At 35.6% G+C, this 22,187-nt stretch overlaps 1 protein-coding gene across 1 annotated transcript in view; it reads right to left on the reverse strand.

Moving 5' to 3' along the window:
• Positions 1-22,187, reverse strand: part of SLCO6A1 (solute carrier organic anion transporter family member 6A1) — a 97,338-nt gene that overhangs the window by 12,431 nt on the left and 62,720 nt on the right. Inside the window, exons 9-10 of the mRNA XM_007191910.2 lie at positions 12,636-12,789; positions 5,793-5,980 (exon numbers count right to left, since the gene is read on the reverse strand). Of these exons, the coding sequence (XP_007191972.2) occupies positions 5,793-5,980; positions 12,636-12,789 (342 nt within the window). The remainder of the gene's footprint in view (positions 1-5,792; positions 5,981-12,635; positions 12,790-22,187) is intronic.

The following is a 22,187-nucleotide window of genomic DNA, read 5'->3' on the forward strand; positions in this document are numbered from 1 at the left end:
ACCTTACCAAATAGTTAGCTAAATGTACTGGCTATTATTTCTTTTCTTCTTTTTTTATAAATTTATTTTTGGCTGCATTGGGTCTTCATTGCTGCATGTGGGCTTTCTCTAGTTGCAGAGAGCAGGGGCTACTCTTCAATGTGGTGGCTTCTCTTGTTGCAGAACACAGGCTCTAGGCGCATGGGCTTCAGTAGTTGTGGCACGGGGCCTCAGTAGTTGTGGCTCACTGGCTTAGTTGCTCTGTGGCATGTGGGATCTTCCCAGACCAGGGCTCAAACCCGTGTCCCCTGCATTGGCAGGCGGATTCTTAACCACTCTGCCACCAGGGAAGTCCTATTATTTCTAATACAATGTAAAAAGAACTGGTAATATTGCTCTAGGAAGTTTTACTGTGACTGGGTAGACAAATACTGGAGTTCAAATGTCACCAAAAGTGAAGGATCCTATGTTTAACATACCTTTCAATCAGGACCTCTTGAAAGACTATACTCTAGGATAAAGGACAATCTGAAAATTGATAAGGTCTTTTAAAAACTTAAACCTATCCTTAAATCAGCTAAATTCCTGCTTGGTTTACAGGGAACTGTTCATATTCTACCTTCCTTAATAAAGCTATTGTAAAATATTTTTGGAGTTATTAATGTTCAGAGTCTCTATTATTTTTAGTACACAAAATCTCACATGATTAAAAATAATTATAGGAGTTATAAGAGACAGAGTCAAGAGAAAAAAAATGAAATTTAAATAGTACTACAGGATATTCAGATACTAGATATCTGACAGACATTTTAAATTTAGAGGATTAATATGTCCAAGAAAACAGATGACAAGATAGAGAATATTATCAGAGAACTAGAATCTATTAAAAAGAAATAAAATTCTATAACAGAAAAGTACACTAATTATAATGAACTCATAGGTGAATTTAACAACTAATTAGACACAGGGGATGGTAGAATTAGTAAACTAGAGTAGAGGTAACTGGAAAAGCAGGTGGAAATGTTATTAATACATTAGAGTAGAGATCAGTGAAAAAACTTTAGTCTGAAGCACAGAGCATAAAAGCAAATGAAAACAGAAAGTAGAAAAGAATAAAAGATACATGGATATAGTGAAAGGTTTACAATGTGTAACTGATATCCAAAAGGTAAGTAGATAAAGAATGGAGCAGAAGCAATATCTGAAGAAAGAATAGTTAAGTATTTTCCAAAACCAATGAAAGATACTGTGGTAGATAATCACTCAACATGGCTATCATTGATTCCTCTTTTCCCCCGATACATGCTTGTTGCTCCTGACATCAAGAGATGGAATCTAATCACCCTCTTTCTGAAACATGACTTTTTTGACAAATAGAATGCAGAAGAGTGACATTCTTGGACTTTCAGCCTAGGTCTAATGAAGCCTTGCAGTTTATGCCTTGTACCTTATGCCTGGGTCTCTTAGAACACTAAAACTTGGGATGTTCCCTTTTGGAATTCTTGCACTTTGTTAGCAGACATTTAAGTTACATAAAGAAGCCTCTATGACCAATCAACAGCCCCACCTAGGCTCCTAGCAAAATTTAGCCTAAATTGTCAGCCATCTAGGAAATCTAACCCAGTCATGCTATCAGGTAACTCAAATGTTATGTGCCATCTGACCACAAGCTCAAGAGAAACCTTAAGCAAGAACTACCCTGTTGAGCCCAGTCAACTCACAGAACCATGAAAGATAAGGATAAATTGTTGTTGTTAAGTGATTAAATTTGGGATGGTTTGTTACTGTTATGGACTGATTTCTGTTCCCTCCAAAATTTATATGCCAAAATCCTAACTCCCAGTACTTTGGAATGCCATCATATTGGATACAGGGTTTTACAGAGGTAATTAAGTTAAAATGAGGTCAGTTGGGTAGGCCCTAATCCAATATAACTGGTGTCATTATAAGAAGAGAAAATATGGACACAGACATTCACAGAGTGAAGACAATGTGAAGACTCAGGAAAAGATAGCCATCTACAAGCCAAGGATATCTGGAACAGACCCTGCCTTCATAGCCATCAGAAGGAACCAACCCTGCACCAACTGTACACTTCTAAATGACACATGGCTTAAATGAAAAATACATTGAAAGGCATATTTGAATTGAAAGTATGAGTAAAAATATATATCAAGACTTCTGGGATGCAGCTAAATTTATACTTGGATAGAAAAGGCATATATACCAATAGACAGAAGATATAGGTGAATAAAATAAAAATACTAAAAACATAGAAGTAAAATGATAGAAATTATAAAAATAAAAGCAGAAAGATTTGTTAGACACACACACACACACACACACACACACACACACACACAGACATTCAATTTTTAATTTAAAACATTCTCACAAAGAAATTCTAGGCCCAGGTACATGACAAGTGAGTTCTTCCAAAGATTCAGTTTAAAAATTATATCATACCTCCATAAATTAGTCCAGATATTAAGAGAAGAGGAAATATTTCTCAACTTATTTTATGAAACCAGAGTAACACTGATGCCAAAGCCTAACAAGCACATTAATAAGAAGGGAAAATTATAAGGCAACCTTATTCATGAATATAGATGCAAAAATTCTAAACAAAGTATCAGCAAATTGAATCAAGCAACTGACTAAATCCAATTTATTCCTAGAATAAAGTAGAGGTATCATATTGCAATCATTTCAATAGATGCATCAAATGCATTTGATAAATTTTAAAATTTATTAATTAAAAAAAAGTTTTAGTGAACTAGAAATAGAAACAAACTGGCTTATTTTGATAGATGGTACCACTACCACACTTAAGGGTAAATTTACAGCAAATTTTATATCTAACAATAAAATACCAAAAACCTTCATCTTGATGGGCATAAAAAACAAGTATACCATCACTGCTTCTATTCAACACTGTACAGGATATCTTAATCAGTGCAAGAGAAAAAAAATGTATAAGCGTTAGAGAAGAAGAAATAAAAATCATTATTTGCAGATTGTGATTATGTACTGCGGAAAAAGGAACTTCAGAATGTAGTCAGTATTGCTAAGAGAGCTCTTTAAAATGGAGTTGGAAGGCCATTAAGGAAGCAGGGCTTATGCACATCCTCACCAGCTGGAACTATGAACTTCTGAATTGGGCCAAACCACAAATATTCCAAGAACTCTACAAGAAAACCTGCAACCTGTCACAGTAACAAACTTTTCCCTCCCTCTGGTGGTAGCCTTTAGCAACCAATCATGTAAAGATAAAAATAGCTTTGGCTTGCCAGTACCAATCATAATTCTTTTGAAACAACTTTTGCAATCTTGTTGGTTTTTTTGCCTTTATAAACCCCTGTTTTTTATCTCCTCCTTGGAACACATTTTCAACTCTTGCTCAGATCAGTGTCTCCTGAATTGGAATTCTCAAACGCCAAATAAAGCCTTTATTTCTTTGCAGCTTTGCTGTGGTGAATTTTGTTCATTATTACATAGAAAATCTGAAGTAATCTACCAACTAACTATTAGAAATTAATATGAACACAGTCGCAGAATACAAGGTCAAAGCAATAAGAATGAATTGCATTTCCTTCATACCAGTAATAAACAACGATTTTATACTAAGTTTATTGTTTTCCAAAGTTATGTATTCATTTGTAGATGGTATTTTGCTGGCACTTTTTTAGATCTGCTATGTCTGGACCCCCTAGGCATTTTGCAAAACTTTTTTCCCATTCTTTCCAAAAATACTCTGCTTTGACTTATCTACCTCGGTCCTACTCCCAGAACTTCCATCTTAAGGTACAACCCTCTCTTCCTGAGCAGAAATATATGCTGGAGATATTTGAGATCTGTCAATCCTGAGACCCTCTCCACATTCCCTGTTATTCTTTGTAACATCTTTATGAATCTACAAGCTGGTTCCTTGTTCTACTTCAATTTTGGCAATATTTATATGCAATTACAACTCTGTCATTTTTTGTTGATCTCATACTTGTACTGAAACAACAGTATATGTGTGCATGTGTGTTTATGTGTGTGTGCATGCATGTTATATTTTATTCTACTTATTGCTCTCTACAGTTACCAGGAGACATGAGAAGATTCAGAACTAGACTTCTAGAATATTACTATGATCTTTCTCATCTCACTGCTGAGAATATTTGCTCAGAAGTTTCACATGAGCTTTAAATAAGGCATGCTCAACATTGTACTGATTATGTTCAATCTGAGCTTTCTCTTCTCCTTGAATTTCTTATCTCAGTTAATGCATTATCATTCATTTAGTTCTCCAGACTGGACAACTGGACATAATTCCAGATTTTTCCACATTGTATACCAGGAACATCAAATTAATAACCTTGCCCTTTGATCCAAACTAAATATTTCTCTATTATGTTCTATTCTCTCTATCTCTAAATAGAGATAAATTCTAAACTGGTCTCCTAAGTACCTTCCTTTGTTTCCAGTTTTCCCCTATCAGCTTCATCATCCACACTATCTTCAAACTAATCTATCTAAAACACATATTTGATAACTTTTACTTCTGAGGTTTACTCTTTTCAATGGCTTCCAGGTACATACAGGATAACATCATTCATGTTAACATGGCAAAGAAAGCCTCCCATGACCAGGCCCCTACCAAGCTCAAATCTCCCTGTCCAATTTACAATCATGCTACTCTTGTCATAACAAACTCCTTGCCAAGATATTTCACACATTTTTGCCTCTACTTTTCCTACTAATTTTTCCTGTTAAGAACTTGCCGCCAGTTTGCTTGCATTATGAGAAATCACTTATCTTCACAACTCAAGTTGAAGTGCCACACTGTCTATAAGCATTTCCAAATCATCCTAGATAAAAATGACCATTTTCTCCACTTTGTTCCCAGGTCAATCTGTACAAGCTTTAATCAAGGCATTTCTAAGTACTCCCTGCACTCCTTTTTATGTGTTTTTCTCCCCCTAGTAAACTCTAAGCAGCTTGAAGGCAAGGTCCATATTTTATTAGTTTTTGTAGTTTCAGTGCCAGATCTAGGTGAATAAGTAAAAACCTGCTTCACTGTATTGATATGTTAAAGTTTTGTCTCCCATCTAAACTGCAAGTTCATTGAAGTCAGAGACCATATGTGCCCAACTCAGATTTTTTTGCATATATTTATTCATGTTTTTTAGTCTGTTTTCCTAGGGGACAACAAATTGCTCCTGATGACCTAAAGGTTTATGTTAGCCTTTTGAAAAAAATAATTTGAAAATAATGACCAATTATTCTGCTACTATGATAAAAACAAATGTTAAATAAATTTCATATATTCAGGAAGAACAAATGAATAACAAATGTTGGTTTAAGTTAGAATAGTAATAAACTTATGTATTGAAATTCCAAAATTCTAGAAGTTATTTTGTTCCTTTGTTGATGACACTGATGTTTTCTCATAGTCAAACTGGTAATATAGGAGTAAATAGTCAATAAACATCTATAACCAATGAATCAACATTGTAATCACATGTGTTATAATTAAGATTTTTTTCCTATATTTATGAATTTTTCAGGTGTGTTAAATTAAGTAAATAAATTTAGTTTTAAGTTAAACTAAATGTGTTATCTATATACATACTTTATGCAAATAAATTAGTTAAAATAGAGAATTAAGCATATACATGAATTTTGAAAATATAACAATTTTCCCCTCTAGCAGTTGCTACCTTGAAACAAAAGCATAAATCATTTACTACAATATTCTAAAACCTTCCTAAACTTGTCTTTCATATGTATTAAATGAATAATGATTATGAATAACATATACACACCGAAGGATGGTCAGGATGCTTGGTATACCAGCAAAAGCAGAAAATACAATTGTAGAAAAGATAAAAGCAATGAACAAAGGTAATTTATAGCACTTTGAATCACATGTCCCATGTCTAGCGTCAATAAAATCACCTTGATTATCTGAGGTTGTTAATCCTTCTTTAATGCAAGAACAATTGTAATATGTCTATGAAAATGAAGACAGGAAACAATCTTTTAGAAATATAGTCATAAGACAAAAACTCTTATAATTGTAAAATAAAAATTAAATCATTAACTGCAGGGAGACTAGGCAGTTTTATTAGTAAATATCCTTATATTAAATCTGCCATTCATAATTTACAAATGAACCACTAATGATAAATAAGACCAAGGTATTTTACCTAACAAAGAATTGTGTATGTGTATATATAATTGTAGTTACTTAGGAAAAATTCTATTAATCTAAGAAATTTCACTAAAAATATTTACACTTAATTGTACAAATAATTGTTGGAGAGAGATATAGATTAAGGACAAATAAGGAAAATGTAATGAATAAAGTGGAATTTTAGCTAGGATTTGAAATACGGAGTTACCCAATCATAGACAGTTTTAGAACTATGCTGCAAAGGCAAGACTTTATTTTGTATGTGATGATGACAGGGCTGTTATCTATTAGGCAGAGTAGGCACAGTGTACCTAGGAACCACAATACTTTCAGAACCAAAAAAAAAAGGTTTTAATTTTAGTGTCTTTTAAAATCAGAGAAAAAATAAATATCATAATAATGAATATATTATAATGCATCCAGCCTGGATCATATTTGTCTTTACGCCAATGCAGTTGTACATTAAATCAATCTCTCTCTCTCTCTCTCTCTCTCTTTCTTTTTTTAAGTGAAGGAAAGGGTTTAAAAAGGCAAAAGTGCCTAAAGCCAACATAAGTCATAATGTAGTCCCTAATGGGAACGAATGAAAACTTGGGGTTGTTATATTATTATTGATAACTCAAGGAAGATGAATAGGTGATATTTTCTAAGAAGAACTAAACAGAGTTGGAGATACAGAGACCAGTTAGCAATTTGTTAATCTATTGAAAAGATTCTAAATTAAATAATAATAATAATTTTAAAAATTCAGTAGAAATATTAAACTAAGTTACCAGTGAAGGAATAAGAGGAAATAAAGATGGCTTGAACCTGGGTGATTCAGAAAATGATGGTACAAAAACCATGTCGTTGTTTAGGGAAGCTGCTAAGTGGTTACTGGATATATTAAACAAAAATAGAAATATCTAAATAGCAAATCATTCATTCTACCATACTTTTTTTATAATGCCTATGTGCCAAACATCATTCTAGGTATTGTGAAAACATAGTAAGCAATACAATAGAAATCCCTGCCCTCATGTAGGAAATTTTTTACTTGCATGAGATAGGCAATTTTTTTAAAAAAAGAACCTTTAATGGAGCACATGGTGACAAATACTATGGAGGAAAAAATAAAGTAAGGGATAAAAACAGGGATTATAGGGGTGAATTTAGCATGATCAGGTAATGCTACAATGATACAGTGATATTTGAGCAGAGATTTGAAGAAGGTAAGGGAGTGAGCCATGTGGTTACCTGAAAGAAGTATATTCCAGGTGGGAAAAACAAAACAGAAATTGAAAAGCCTTGGGACTGGAGCTTGCTTGACAAATTCAAAGAAAAACAAGGAGAAAAATTTGGTTGAATCAGAGTGAACATGAGGGAAACTAAGAGAAAATAAAATTGGAGTAATGAGGGAAGGATTTATATAGAAACTGGTAGGTAATCGCAAGAGCAATTTAAGAACTTCAGTTTTCATTCTTAGTAATGTGAAACCATTAGAGGGATAGATGTATAAATGGCATTTTTTAAAAGATCGCTCTAGCTGATATATTGAGGCTACTGAACTGTGCAAGCAAGGGTAAAAGCAGAGAAAACAGTTAAAAAGCTCTTGAAGTAAGATGCAAGTCATTGGTGACTGCGGCCGGGGTATCAGAGAAAATGATGAAGATAGTCAGATCTAGCATGTATTTTGAAAGTAGATTTGAAGGGTCCTAGGGTAAGAATAGTTACCAGAAGGAGAAAGTCATATGGAGAAGGCCTCCCTGAAAGAAATTAAGACTTGCAGGCAAGGGAGGCAGTCAGTCCATGGCTCAGAGAGGGAACCAAGACAATAAACACAACGACTTCACTTTTCCCCCCCATCTTTCTGATTTTCTATCAAGACTCCTTATTATCATAGTCTATATGATAATAGATTATATATGATAATAGAACTCTCATCCTATAGTTTGGTCTCTTGGAACAGTGAGGAGGGTAGAGAAGGTGAAAAGTGGATCTGGAGGTCAGAAAAAAGATATCGAGTACAACAAATAATTGAAGACCATAGAACCTAAGATGACTAAGGGGAAAAGTGAAAACGTGAAGAAAGTTTAGTGAACAGATAGTAGGATCACAAGATATTAGGCTCTGGAAGGGCTGAAGAACTGTAGAGTTATATCCAAAGAGATACAACCAAAATGGGAAAAATTATATTAAAATGAAATAGTAAAATATATTCAATTCAAATAATAAAAGAAGATAGATCTAAGTCTACCATATCAATAATTATAATAAATGTCAGTTGTCTAAAAACTCCAATTGAAAGACAGACATTAACAGAATTGAGGAAAAAGCAAAAGCATATTATACCTTGGCTACAGGAGACACTTTAAACATAAGGACACGAACAGTTGGAAAATAAAATGATAGAAGTAAGATAAACCATGAAAACAGCAAGAAAGCTTACAGTGACTGTTTAATATATAAAACAGACTTCAAGACAAAGAGTATTATCAGAGATAGAAAGGGACATTTTGTAAAGATAAAAGGAACAATTCATCAAGAAGCTGTGACAATTATTAATGTGTATGCACACAATAAGAGGGTCTAAAATACATGAAGTCAAAATAAAGAGAGAAATAGACAACTGTATAATTATATTAAGATATATTTTTCATATATAATGTTCAGGATTTCATATATTATTACAAGGTATGCAAAATGACAAGAATAATTGGCTTAAAATTAGAAGAACAAATATAAGTAGACTACTACAGATAGTAGACTTAATAGCAAGAACTTTAAATAGTTATGATTAATATTTTCCAGAAAATAGAGGGTAAATGGATAAAATATCTTAAATGATGTGGAATTTCACCAGGGACTTGGATTCTACAGAAACATAAATGTTAGAACGGAAAAACACAATGAGTAAACTTACAACCTCAGTAATGGGTTTAACAACAAAGCAGACACGGCAGAATACAGAAATAGTAAGTGGAAGACAGGTCAACAGAAAATATCTACATTTAAACAAACAGATAAAAGGAGATGGAAAATAGAGAAAAGAGCAAAAGAGTATGGGACACAGTGGAAAGGTCTATTTGTAGTCTGCTGTTAGGCAGAATATTAAGATGGAACCTGGGCTTCCCTGGTGGCCCAGTGGTTGAGAATCTGCCTGCCAATGCAGGGGACACGGGTTCGAGCCCTGGTCTGGGAAGATCCCACATGCCGCGGAGCAACTAGGCCCGTGAGCCACAATTACTGAGCCTGCGTGTCTGGAGCCTGTGCTCCGCAACAGAAGAGGCCGCGACGGTGAGAGGCCCGCGCACCGCGATGAAAAGTGGCCCCCACTTGCCGCAACTAGAGAAAGCCCTCGCACAGAAACGAAGACCCAACACAGCCAAAAATAAAAATAAATAAATAAAAACATGTCAATTCATTAAAAAAAAAAAAAAAGAAACAGATGGCACCTAAGATTCCCACCCTGCTATTTTATAAACCTGCATAATCCCTAGATTGATGTGAATTGGTGGATTTTAATCCCCTTACTAAGTTATGTTACATGGCATAGCTGACTTTAAGAAACAGAGGTAAACTTCACCTAATTAGATAATATATAAAAGGAACTGAGCTTTTCCTGAAGTCAGAGAGTGAAAGCATGTCATAAGGGAGATTCTGTTGCTAGTTTTGAAGATGGAAGGAGTCATGTGGCAAAGAATGGGGGTGGCCTCTAAGAGCTAAAATTGGCCCTCAGCAGACAGTTACCAAGGAAATAGGGGCTTCATTTTTTACAGCCCAATGGAACTGAATTTGGCCCAAAATCTGAATGACCTTGGAAGTAGATTTTTTCCCAGAGCCTCCAGAAAGGAATGTATTTCAGCCAACACCCTGATTTCAGTCTGTGAGACTCCGAGCAGAGGAACCAGCAATGCCATATCTAGACTTCTGACCTGTGAGCTAATAAATGGGTATTATTTAAAGACACTAAGGCTGTAGTAATTTGTTATGCAGCAATATTAAACTAATATTTGGTGCCTCCTCCACAACCAATAAAAGAGGAGAAAGTGAGGGAGAAATAATAGCTGAGAATTTTCCAACTGATAGACATAAATCCACGGACTAAAGATATTCTGTGAAACCCTAGCAAAATAAGTATAATGAAAACCGCATCCAGGCACATCAAAGTAAAATTGCTAAAAGTCAAAAAAAAAGAGAAAATCTTAAACGCAGCTAAGCAGCCAGAGACATAAAGACAATATAATGACATCTTTCAAACGCCGGGGCACGGTCAGGGGGTGGGGTGGCGGGCGGGCATCACTGCCAATACAGAATTCCATACCAAGTGAAAACAGTTTTTCTTTTCAGAAATGAGAGTGAAATATGGTTCTTAAGGAAAAAAAAAAAAATCTCATATGAAAACATGGAAATGCAAGGAAGTGGGTAAATATAAGTGCATACTGACTGTGCAAAAAACAACAATAACAGTATGTGTCCTTTAAAATATATGGAGAAATAAAATATATGACAAAAATAACACAAAGGTGGGAAATCAGTAAATGAAGTTAAAATATTCTAGGGATGTTTCAACTGGAAGAGATCCTGAAGCCTGGCTTCTTGTAATCCCTAATGCTTTGGACGAGACTGACTTCCCTTCTCTATAGATATGTAGAATGAGGCTCCTGTTGGACTACAGCAGTCTCTGGAAGAAAACCCCTGATACTGCTATTTTATACTGAAAGCCATATCAGCTGCTGAAAAGAGCTAGTCCTAGTGAGAAGATCATGAAGAAAAGCCCAAGATTTCTTTCGTATCTGTATAAGGAAATTTGAAGATCTTGATAGCATGGATAAGAATATGTGGGTCTCAATGAGGCAAGACACTTGGAATATTATCAACATGAAGAGCAGATATCTATTTTCAGTTTTGGTAAAGCTGTGATTTTCTATAGAAACTTAGGAATCTTCAAAGGTATAGTATTTCCTACCACTCCTCTTGTAAACTTTTGCATAAGTGTAATTGAAGAGCACTCAATTCTAATACATTTGACCCTTATATTTTGAATACGAACATTTAATCAGAATTATTTCAAAGTTGACATATTTTCATTGAAAAAAATTTTCCAGAGGGAATTCCATTAACACAATTTAGACACAATAATTTTTTTATATGGTATTTCTCTAATTTTCATTTTGTTAAAATTATTTTTACTGGCATCAGTTCTTTCCCATTTGAAATTAATGTATATTTTATCCATTAATTGGTTTCATCTGTATCAAATTGTACTAATCATTACTTCTGCTATTGTCAGTTTTCCTTCAGAGCCATTATTTCTTTCAAGGCTAATTGTCCTGGGTAATTCGTAACAGATCTAATTTTTGTCAAAAATATTTTATTCTTTCAAATTTTATTCAGCATCAAATGTTATCACACAGTTTGAGTCACTATTTTGTGAATTATTTCATTATTCATTATTCATTATTCCTTAGAGGAATGAAAGGAAATTATAAAGTTTTTTATGAAATAGAAACAATTCCCTAGAAGGGATTCCCCAGAAAAAGAAAGATGGGTTGGAGCTATATAGTGGCTGGCAGTTTTAGCTCTTGAATATCCCATGGATCAAAACACCAAGGTCAAGCAGTTCTGCTTTATTCTGTGGTGACAACATGAGCTTTAAAAAATCATTTACTTGTCAAGATAAAATGGAGGAGAGGAAGTAAACAGGAGTGTAAATTAAGATTTTCCATAAGTTAATAAATTGTTGAGGATGGGTAACTAACATATGGGAGTTCATTTTGGTTTTCTATTACATTTAAAGTTTCCCACAGTAATATATTTTAAAGATTTTAAATATCATTTAAAATATATTTTAAAATATATAAATCATTTAAAACATGTAATAGTTTTTAAAATATATAATACATATAAATGACCATTTTAAATTTAAAAATTTTAAAGAATCATTTTAAACATTTAAGAAGAAAGATTTTTAAAGGGTATATAATCTTTTTAATATTAATATTCAATTAAAAACTGAAGATATATTGTTAAATAGTAGGCCAGTGAAAATATGACAACGAGGAACTAAAGTTGGTCAGGCATGCTAATATACTGTAATAAAATGATCTGTGTGTAACAGGAAAAAGAATATTGTTATGTACGTACTAATAAATAAAGTACTAATAAAGTACTTCATTGCCTGCTAAGGAAGATGCTATAACGCCCATGGGTCAGGAAATATCCTCTTTGTTGCTCTCTTCCCCTCGCAAAGACTAGACAAAGAGAGGGGAGGGAGGAACACAGAATTTTTAAAACCTGGGTCCCTACTTCACTCCCAATTCTCACAAGTCCTATGTATTGTGATCACATGAAGCCATAATTTAAGAAAAATTTAAGAAAGGGGAAAATAAGAGGGGGAAACGATTTTATAGAGAGCAGGAGTAAAATATAAACATCATCTATAAGTTGCACTTCTTAATGGAGAGGAGGAAGCAGAGAAAAAGATAATTACCTTGTGATTCTTTAATGTTTTAGAATATGTACAACCTGCAAAGCAAGGAGAAAAATATCCAATATCATTTCTTCCACATGTAGCAGAATAAAATGAAGATGAGCATTTACAATGAGAATTGCAAGGAGCTGTCAGGTTTCCCAACTGCCCTGTTCTGTAAAAGAAGAGATTGAATGTAATTATAATACAACTGTATTATCCTTATTAATGTATACACAAAGATATCAATGAGATCAATAAAATATGATTATTTAAATAATTTTAACAGATTTAGGTATAACAGATATATAATAAACTGTACATTTTTAAAGTATACAATCTGCATACACTTGTGAAACCATCACTGCAATCATGTTAACAAACATAATCATCACCCCCAATAGTTCCCTCATGCTCCTTTATAATTTCTCCACCCCCTGGCATCTGCTGATCTACTTTCTGAAACTGTTCATTAGTTGGAATTTCATAGTGCACTAGGTGCACTTTCTTTGTCTGGCTTCTTTCATGCAGCTGGTCTTTACATGGTCTTTGTATGGTCATATGCTTCCATGTCTCTTGGATAAATATTAAGGAGTAGAATGTTTGGATCATATGGTAGGTGTTCATTTAACTTTTTAAGAAACTGTCAAACAGTTTTCCAAAGTGATTGTGCTATTTTGCATTCTCACACGCAGTGTGTAAGATTTCAATTGCTTTCTATATTCCTTGCCAACACTTGGAATAGTCAGTCTTTTTTAGACATTCTAACAAGGACACAGTAACTTCATATTGTGGTTTTTAATACGTATTTCCCTAATGACTGATGCTGGACATCTTTCCATGTGCTTATTTTCCATCTGTATCTATTATTTGGTTAATATCTGTTTAAATCTTTTGCCCATTTTTGTGCATATTACTAAGCATTGAAAGTTCTTTATATGTTCTAGAAACTAAGTTCTTTGTTAGATTTATGATTTTCAAATATCTTCTCACAGTCTATGGCTTGTTTCTGCATTACCTTAATGGGATCTTTCAAAGAGCAGATGCTTTTTATTTTAATGAAGTCCAGTTTATCAATACATTTCTTTATGTATCACATATTTGGTGTCATAACTAAGAAATCTTTGCTGAACCCAAGTTCACATAAATTTTCCTTATATTCCTGGAATTTTATATTTCACAATTATATCTACAATCCATTTTGAATTAATTATTTACATGGCATAAGATATGGATCAAAGTTTGTTTAAATATAGATATCTAATTGATCCAGCATCATTTGTTAAAATGACTGTATGTTCTCTGCTAAATTGCATATGCACCCTATCAAAAATCAATTATCTATATATGATTGTGCTTACTTTTGGACTCTCCGTTCTGTTCCACTGACTTATTGGTCTATATTTACACCAATACTACTTTCTTGATTATTGTAGCTTTATAATAAGCCTTGAAATCAAATAGTGTTAGTCCTCCATGTTTGTTCTTTAGAATTGTTTGTGGTTTTTCCAGATCCTTTGCATAACTATATGAATTTAAAAGTCATTTTTCCAATATCTAAAAACAAAAGCTTGCTGGGATTTTGATTGTGATTACATCACATACATACATCAATTTGGGGAGGATTAACATCTTAAAGATACTGAGTTTTGTAACCCACAAATATGGGATATCTCTTCATTTAAAAATTTAGGTCTTTGGGCTTCCCTGGTGGCGCAGTGGTTGAGAATCTGCCTGCCAATGCAGGGGACACGGGTTCGAGCCCTGGTCTGGGAGGATCCCACATGCCGCGGAGCACCTGGGCCCGTGAGCCACGATTGCTGAGCCGGCGCTTCTGGAGCCTGTGCTCCACAACAAGAGAGGCCGCGACGGTGAGAGGCCTGCGCACCGCGATGAAGAGTGGCCCCCGCTTGCCACAACTAGAGAAAGCCCTCGCACAGAAGCGAAGACCCAACACAGCCAAAAATAAATAAATAAATTAATTAAAAAAAAAAAAATTTAGGTCTTTAATTACTGTCAGCAATGTTTTACAGTAATCAGTGCATAGGGCTTTTACATCTTTATCATATTTATCCTTAAGAATTTCTTTTTCTTGATACTATTGTTAATGGTATTGTTGTTTAATATCAATTTCAAGTTGTTTGTAGGTAGTATATAAAATGCCATAGAGTCTTATATATTAATCTTTTCTTCTATGGTATTTCTTTTTGTTTGATAGTATTAACATTATTTTTTAAGTTTTTTCCAGAATTTATTGAGATATAATTGACACAGCACTGTATAAGTTTAAGATGTACAGCATAATTATTAGACTTACATACATCATGAAATGATTATCACAATAAGTTTAGTGAACATCCATCATCTCATATCAAAACAAAATTAAAGAGAAAAAATGTTTTCCTTGTAATGAAACTCTTAGAATTTACCCTCTTAACAACTTTCATGTATGACATACAGCAGTATTAATTATATTTGTCATGTTGTACATTACTTCCTTAGTACTTATTTACCTTATAACTGGTAGTTTGTGCATTTCGACTGCCTTCATTCAATTCCCGATCCCTTAACCCTCTGCCTTTGTTAACCACAAATCTGATCTCTTTTTCTATAAGTTAGTTAGTTGGTTGGTTGGTTGGTTTTAACATCTTTATTGGAGTATAATTTACAATGGTGTGTTAGTTTCTGCTTTATAACAAAGTCAATCAGCTATACATATACATATATCCCCATATCTCCTCCCTTTTGTGTCTCCCTCCCACCCTCCCTATCCCACCCCTCTAGGTGGTCACAAAGCACTGAGGTAATCACCCTGTGCTATGTGCCTGCTTCCCATTAGCTATCTATTTTACATTTGGCAGTGTATATATGTCCATGCCACTCTCTCACTTTGTCCCAGCTTACCCTTCTCCCTCCCAATGTCCTCAAGTCCATTCTCTACGTCTGTGTCTTTATTCCTGTCCTGGTTCTTCAGAACCTTCTTTTTTTTTTTTTTTTTTAAGATTCCATATATATGTGTTAACATACGGTATTTGCTTTTCTCTTTCTGACTTACTTCACTCTGTATGACAGATTCTAGCTCCATCCACCTCACTACAAATAACTCAGTTTCATTTCTTTTTATGGCTGAGTAATATTCCATTGTTTATATGTGCCACATCTTCTTTATCCATTCATCTGTCGATGGACACTTAGGTTGCTTCCATGTCCTGGCTATTGTAAATAGTGCTGCAATGAACATTGCGGTGCATAACTCTTTTTGAATTATGGTTTTCTCAGGGTATGTGTCCAGAAGTGGGATTGCTGGGTCGTATTGTAGTTCTATATTTAGTTTTTTAAGGAACCTCCATACTGTTCTCCATAGTGGCTGTATCAATTTACATTCCCACCAACAGTGCAAGAGGGTTCCCTTTTCTCCACACCCTCTCCACCATTTATTGTTTGTAGATTTTTTGATGATGGCCATTCTGACCGGTGTGAGGTGATACCTCATTGTAGTTTTGATTTGCATTTCTCTAATGATTAATGATTTGAGCATTCTTTCATATGTTTGTTGGCAATTTGTATATCTTCTTTGGAGAAATGTCTATTTAGGTCTTCTGCCCATTTTTGGGTTGGGTTGTTTGCTTTTTTGATATTGAGCTGCATGAGTTGCTTCTAAATTTGGGAGATTAATCCCTTGTCAGTTGCTTCATTTGCAAATATTTTTCTCCCATTCTGAGGGTTGTCTTTTCGTCTTGTTTATGGTTTCCTTTGCTGTGCAAAAGCTTTTAAGTTTCATTAGGTCCCATTTGTTTATTTTTGTTTTTATTTCCATTTCTCTAGGAGGTGGGTCAAAAAGGATCTTGCTGTGATTTATGTCATAGAGTGTTCTACCTATGTTTTCCTCTAAGAGTTTGATAGTGTCTGGCCTTACATTTAGATCTTTAATCCATTTTGAGTTTATCTTTGTGTATGGTGTTAGGGAGTGTTCTAATTTCATTCTTTTACATGTAGCTGTCCAGTTTTCCCAGCACCACTTATTGAAGAGACTGTCTTTTCTCCATTGTATATTCTTGCCACCTTTATCAAAAATAAGGTGGCCATATGTGTGTGGGTTTATCTCTGGGCTTTCTATCCTGTTCCATTGATCTATATTTCTGTTTTTGTGCCAGTACCATACTGTCTTGATTACTGTAGCTTTGTAGCATAGTCTGAAGTCAGGGAGCCTGATTCCTCCAGCTCCGTTTTTCTTTCTCAAGATTGCTTTGGCTCTTCAGGGTCTTTTGTGTTTCATTACAAATTGTGAAATTTTTTTTTCTAGTTCTGTGAAAAATGCCCGTGGTAGTTTGATAGGGATTGCATTGAATCTGTAGTTTGCTTTGGGTAGTACAGTCATTTTCACAATGTTGATTCTTCCAATCCAAGAACATGGTATATCTCTCCATCTATTTGTATCATCTTTTATTTCTTTCATCAGTGTCTTATAATTTTCTGCATACAGGTCTTTTGTCTCCTTAGGTAGGTTTATTCCTAGATAATTTATTCTTTTTGTTGCATTGGTAAATGGGAGTTTTTTCTTAATTTCACTTTCAGATTTTTCATCATTAGTGTATTGAATGCAAGAGATTTCTGTGCATTAATTTTGTATCCTGCTACTTTACCAAATTCATTGATTAGCTCTAGTATTTTTCTGGTAGCATCTTTAGGATACTTTGTGTATAGTATCATGTCATCTGAAAACAGTGACAGCCTTACTCTTCTTTTCTGATTTGGATTCCTTTTATTTCTTTTTCTTCCCAGATTGCTGTGGCTAAAACTTCCAAAACTATGTTGCTTCATAGTGGTGAGAGTGGGCAAGCTTGTCTTGTTCCTGATCTTAGTGGAAATGGTTTCAGTTTTTCACCATTGAGGACGATGTTGGCTGTGGGTTTGTCATATATGGCCTTTATTATGTTGAGGAAAGTTCCCTCTATGCCTACTTTCTGCAGGGTTTTTATCATAAATGGGTGTTGAATTTTGTCAGAAGCTTTCTCTGCATCTATTCAGATGATCATATGGTTTTCCTCCTTCAATTTGTTAATATGGTGTGTCACATTGATTGATTTGCATATATTGAAGAATCCTTGCATTCCTGGGATAAACCCCACTTCATCATGGTGTATGATCCTTGTTAAACGTTTCTTGTATTTTCTCCATTTTATTTCCAAGATTTTGGATCATCTTTAGTATTACTATTCTGAATTGTTTTTCAGGTAGACTGCCTATTTCGTCTTCATTTGTTAGGTCTGGTGGGTTTTTGCCTTGCTCCTTCATCTGCTGTGTGTTTCTCTGTCTTCTCATTTTGCTTAACTTACTGTGTTTGGGGTCTCCTTTTCACAGGCTGCAGGTTCATAGTTCCCGTTGTTTTTGGTGTCTGTCCCCAGTGGCTAAGGTTGGTTCAGTGGGTTGTGCAGGCTTCCTGGTGGAGGGGAGTAGTGCCTGTGTTCTGGTGGATGAGGCTGGATCTTGTCTTTCTGGTGGTCAGGTCCACGTCTGGTGGTGTGTTTTGGGGTGTCTGTGACGTTCTTATGATTTTAGGCAGCCTCTCTGCTACTGGATGGAATTGTGCTCCTTTCTTGCTAGGTGTTTGGCATAGGGTGTCCAGCACTGTAGTTTGCTGGTCATTGAGTGGAGCTGGGTCTTGGCGTTGAGATGGAGATCTCTGGGAGATTTTCGCCACTTGGTATTATGTGGAGCTGGGAGTTCTCTTGTGGACCAGTGTCCTGAACTTGGCTCTCCCACCTCAGAGGCACAGGCCTGATGCCTGCCTGGAGCACCAAGAGCCTGTCCTCCACATGGCTCAGAAAAAAAGGGAGGAAACAAAAGAAAGAAAGAAGAAGATACAATAAAATAAAATAAAGTTATTAAAATAAAAATAAAAAATAATGATTTACTAAGCAAAAATTTTTTAAAGTAATAAAAAAAACCCCAAAACGGACAGACAGAACCCTAGGACAAATGGTAAAAGCAAAGCTATACAGACAAAATCACACCCAGAAGCATACATATACACACTCAGAAAAAGAGAAAAAGGGGAAAAATATATATATATCATTGCTCCCAAAGTCCACCTCCTAAATTTGGGATGATTCGTTGTCTATTCTGGTATTCCACAGATGCAGGGTACATGAAGTTGTTTGTGGAGATTTAATCCGCTGCTCCTGAGGCTGCTGGGAGAGATTTCCCTTTCTCTTCTTTGTTGCACAGCTCCTGGGGTTCAGCTTTGGATTTGGACCCGCCTCTGCATGTAGGTCGCCTGAGGGCGTCTGTTCTTTGCTCAGACACGACGGGGTTAAAGGAGCAGCTGATTAAGGGGCTCTGGCTCACTCAGGCCGGGGTGAGGGACGGGTAGGGAATGCGGGGCGAGCCTGCATGCTGGCAGAGGCCAGCATGACGTTGCACCAGCCTGAGGCGCACCGTCTGTTCTCCCGGGGAAGTTGTCCCTGGATCACGGGATGCTGGCAGTGGCGGGCTGCACAGGCTCCCGGGAGGGGAGGTGTGGATAGTGATCTGTGCTTGCACACAGGCTTCTTGGCAGCTGCAGCAGCAGCCTGAGTGTCCCATGCCCGTCTCTGGGGTCCGCGCAGATAGCCACAGCTCACGCCCGTCTCTGGAGCTGTTTTTAGCAGCGCTCTTAATCTTCTCTCCTCACACACCAGGAAACAAAGAGGCAAGAAAGAGTCTCTTGCCTCTTTGGCAGTTCCAGACCTTTTCCCTGACTCCCTCCCAGCTAGCCGTGGCGCACCTAGCCCCCTTCGGGCTGTGTTCACGCAGCCAACCCCAGTCCTCTCCCTTGGGTCTGACCTCCGAAGCCCGAGCCTCAGCTCCCAGCCCCCGCCCGCCCCGGCGGCTGAGCAGACAAGCCTCTCGGGCTGGTGAGTGCTGCTCGGCGCCGAGCCTCTGTGCGAGAATCTCTCCGCTTTGCCCTCCGCACCCCTGTGGCTACGCTCTCCTCCGTGGCTCCAAAGCTTCCCCCCTCTGCCGCCTGCAGTCTCCACCCGCGAAGGGGCTTCCTAGTGTGTGGAAACCTTTCCTCCTTCACAGCTCCCTCCCACTGGTGCAGGTTCCGTCCCTATTCTTTTGTCTCTGTTTTTTCTTTTTTCTTTTGCCCTTCCCAGGTACATGGGGAGTTTCTTGCCTTTTGGGAGGTCTGAGGTCTTCTGTCAGCGTTCAGTAGGTGTTCTGTAGTTGTTCCACATGTAGATGTATTTCTGATGTATTTGTGGGGAGGAAGGTGATCTCCACATCTTCCCCTTCTGCCATCTTGAAGCTCCTCCCTGGGGATTGTTTTTATAGGTCTTTTTTGTTCCTTTCTCTTCCTTTGTTCTCTTCCCTTGTGATTTGATGACTATCTTTAATGTTATGTCTCGATTCCTTTTTTCTGTGTGTGTGTAACTAATAGATTTTTGATTTGTAGTTACCATGAGGTAGGTACACACACACACACACATCATTATTTTATGTTATTTATCTAAGTTCAAACACATTTTAACAATCCCGCATTTTTGCTGCACCCATGTTTCCTGTTTTTGACTTAGTTTACATCTTTTTGTGTATCTTTTAACTACTTATTGCAGATAGATATAATTTTACTACTTTTGTCTTTTAGTCTTCCTACTAACTTTATATGTGGTTGATTTACTGTCTTTCCTTCATATTGCTGTTACCAATGAGTTTTTTCCTTCTATTATTTTCATGTTTCTAGTAATGACCTTTTCTTTTTCAGTTAGAGTAGTCCTTTTAATATTTCTTGTAAAGCTGGTTTGGTGGTGCTGAAGAATTTTAGCTTTTGCTTATCTAACTTTTTATCTCTCCATCAAATCTGAATAAAAGGCTTGCTTGATAAAGTATTCTTGTTTGTAAGTTTTTTCCCTTTCATCACTTTAAATACTTCATGACACTCCCTTCTGGACTACAGAGTTTCTGCTGAAAAGTCAGTTGATAGCCTTATGGGAATTAACAATATTATTTTTAATATTGATTTCTGCATTTGTAGTTAGCATATAGAAATACCATAGATTCTTGTAGGTTGATTTGATCTTACAAACTTGCTAACCTCATTTTATTAGTTATAGTGTTTTTTGGATTTTCTACATAGACAATGGTGTTGACTTCAAATAAACACAGTTTTGCTTCTACTTTTGCTATTGTAATGCCTTTTGTTTATTTTTCTTACATTATTGTATGGCTAGAACCTTTAGAACAATGTTAAAATAGAAGTATTAAAAACAGATATCCTTGTATTTCTGGTTAGTCAATGTTTCATCGTCTTAGTCTGCTCAAGCCACTATAATAAAATATCATAGATTGTGTGGCTTAAACAACAGACATTTATTTCTCACTATTCTGGAAGCTATGTCCAGTTCAAGGTGCAGGCAGCTTTGGTGTCTGGTGTGGGCTGTCTTCCTGGATTGCAGAACATCACCTTCTCATTGTTATCCTCACACAGTCGACAGAGGGAAAGCTTTGGTCTCTTCCTCTTCTTAGAAGGACATTAATCCCATCATGAGGTGTCCACCCTCATGATCTTACCTAACCCTAATTATCTCTTAAAGGCTCCATCTCATAATACTATCATATTGGGGATTAGGGCTTCAGCATATGAATCTGGAAGGAGGGGGAAACACAAACATGCAGTCTATAATCATCAACTAAGTATGATGTTAGCTGTACATTTTCATAGAATCCCTTCCATTATTAATTTTCTACTTGATCAGGAATAGATGTTGCACTTTATCAAGCATTTTTGACATCTATTGAGATAATTTTTTTTCATTTTTAGTTTATTAACATGGTAGATTATGTATCAATCGATTTTCAACTATTAAACTATCCTTGCATCTCTATATGAATCTTGTTTGATCATAATTTAGTTTCCTTTTAATATACTATTGGATTCCATTTATTAAAGTTCTGTTAAGAATTTTTGCATCTATACTCATGAGTGATGTAGGTCTGTAGTTTTCCTTTCTTACAATGTCTTTGTCTGGTTTTGAGATCAGGATAATGCAGGTCTCATAGAATGAGTTAAGGAGTATCCATTCCTTTTCAATTTTCTAGAAGAATTTGTGTAAGAACAGATATTTTTTAAATGTTTGGTAGAATTCCCCAGTGAAACCATTTGGGCCTGGAGTTTTCTTTGTGGGAAAGTGTTTAACTACAAATTTGATTTATTTGCTAGATATAAAAATTAGCTATTTCTTCTTAAGTGAGTTTTTTGTCTTTCAAAGGTTTTACCCATTTCATGGTAGCTGTTAAATTTACGGGCATAAAGTTGTTCATAATATTAACCTATTATCTTTTTATATTAGTAGAACCTATACTAACAACAGATCTCTAACTCCTGATTTTGGTAATTTTCTCTCTGTAGTGGTTTAGCAATTTCATCAATTTTCTCAGAATAACACCTACTATTTTACTGATTTTCTCCATTGTTTTTCTCATTTCTACTCCACTGATTTCTGTTCTGATCTCAATTGCATGCTTTGTTCTACTTAATTTACAATCAGTCTGCTTTGATGTTTATAGTTTTTTAGGGTAGAAAAAAATGTC

The sequence above is a fragment of the Balaenoptera acutorostrata genome, chromosome 2, assembly GCF_949987535.1.
Source record: "Balaenoptera acutorostrata chromosome 2, mBalAcu1.1, whole genome shotgun sequence".
Taxonomy (NCBI): Eukaryota; Metazoa; Chordata; class Mammalia; order Artiodactyla; family Balaenopteridae; genus Balaenoptera; species Balaenoptera acutorostrata.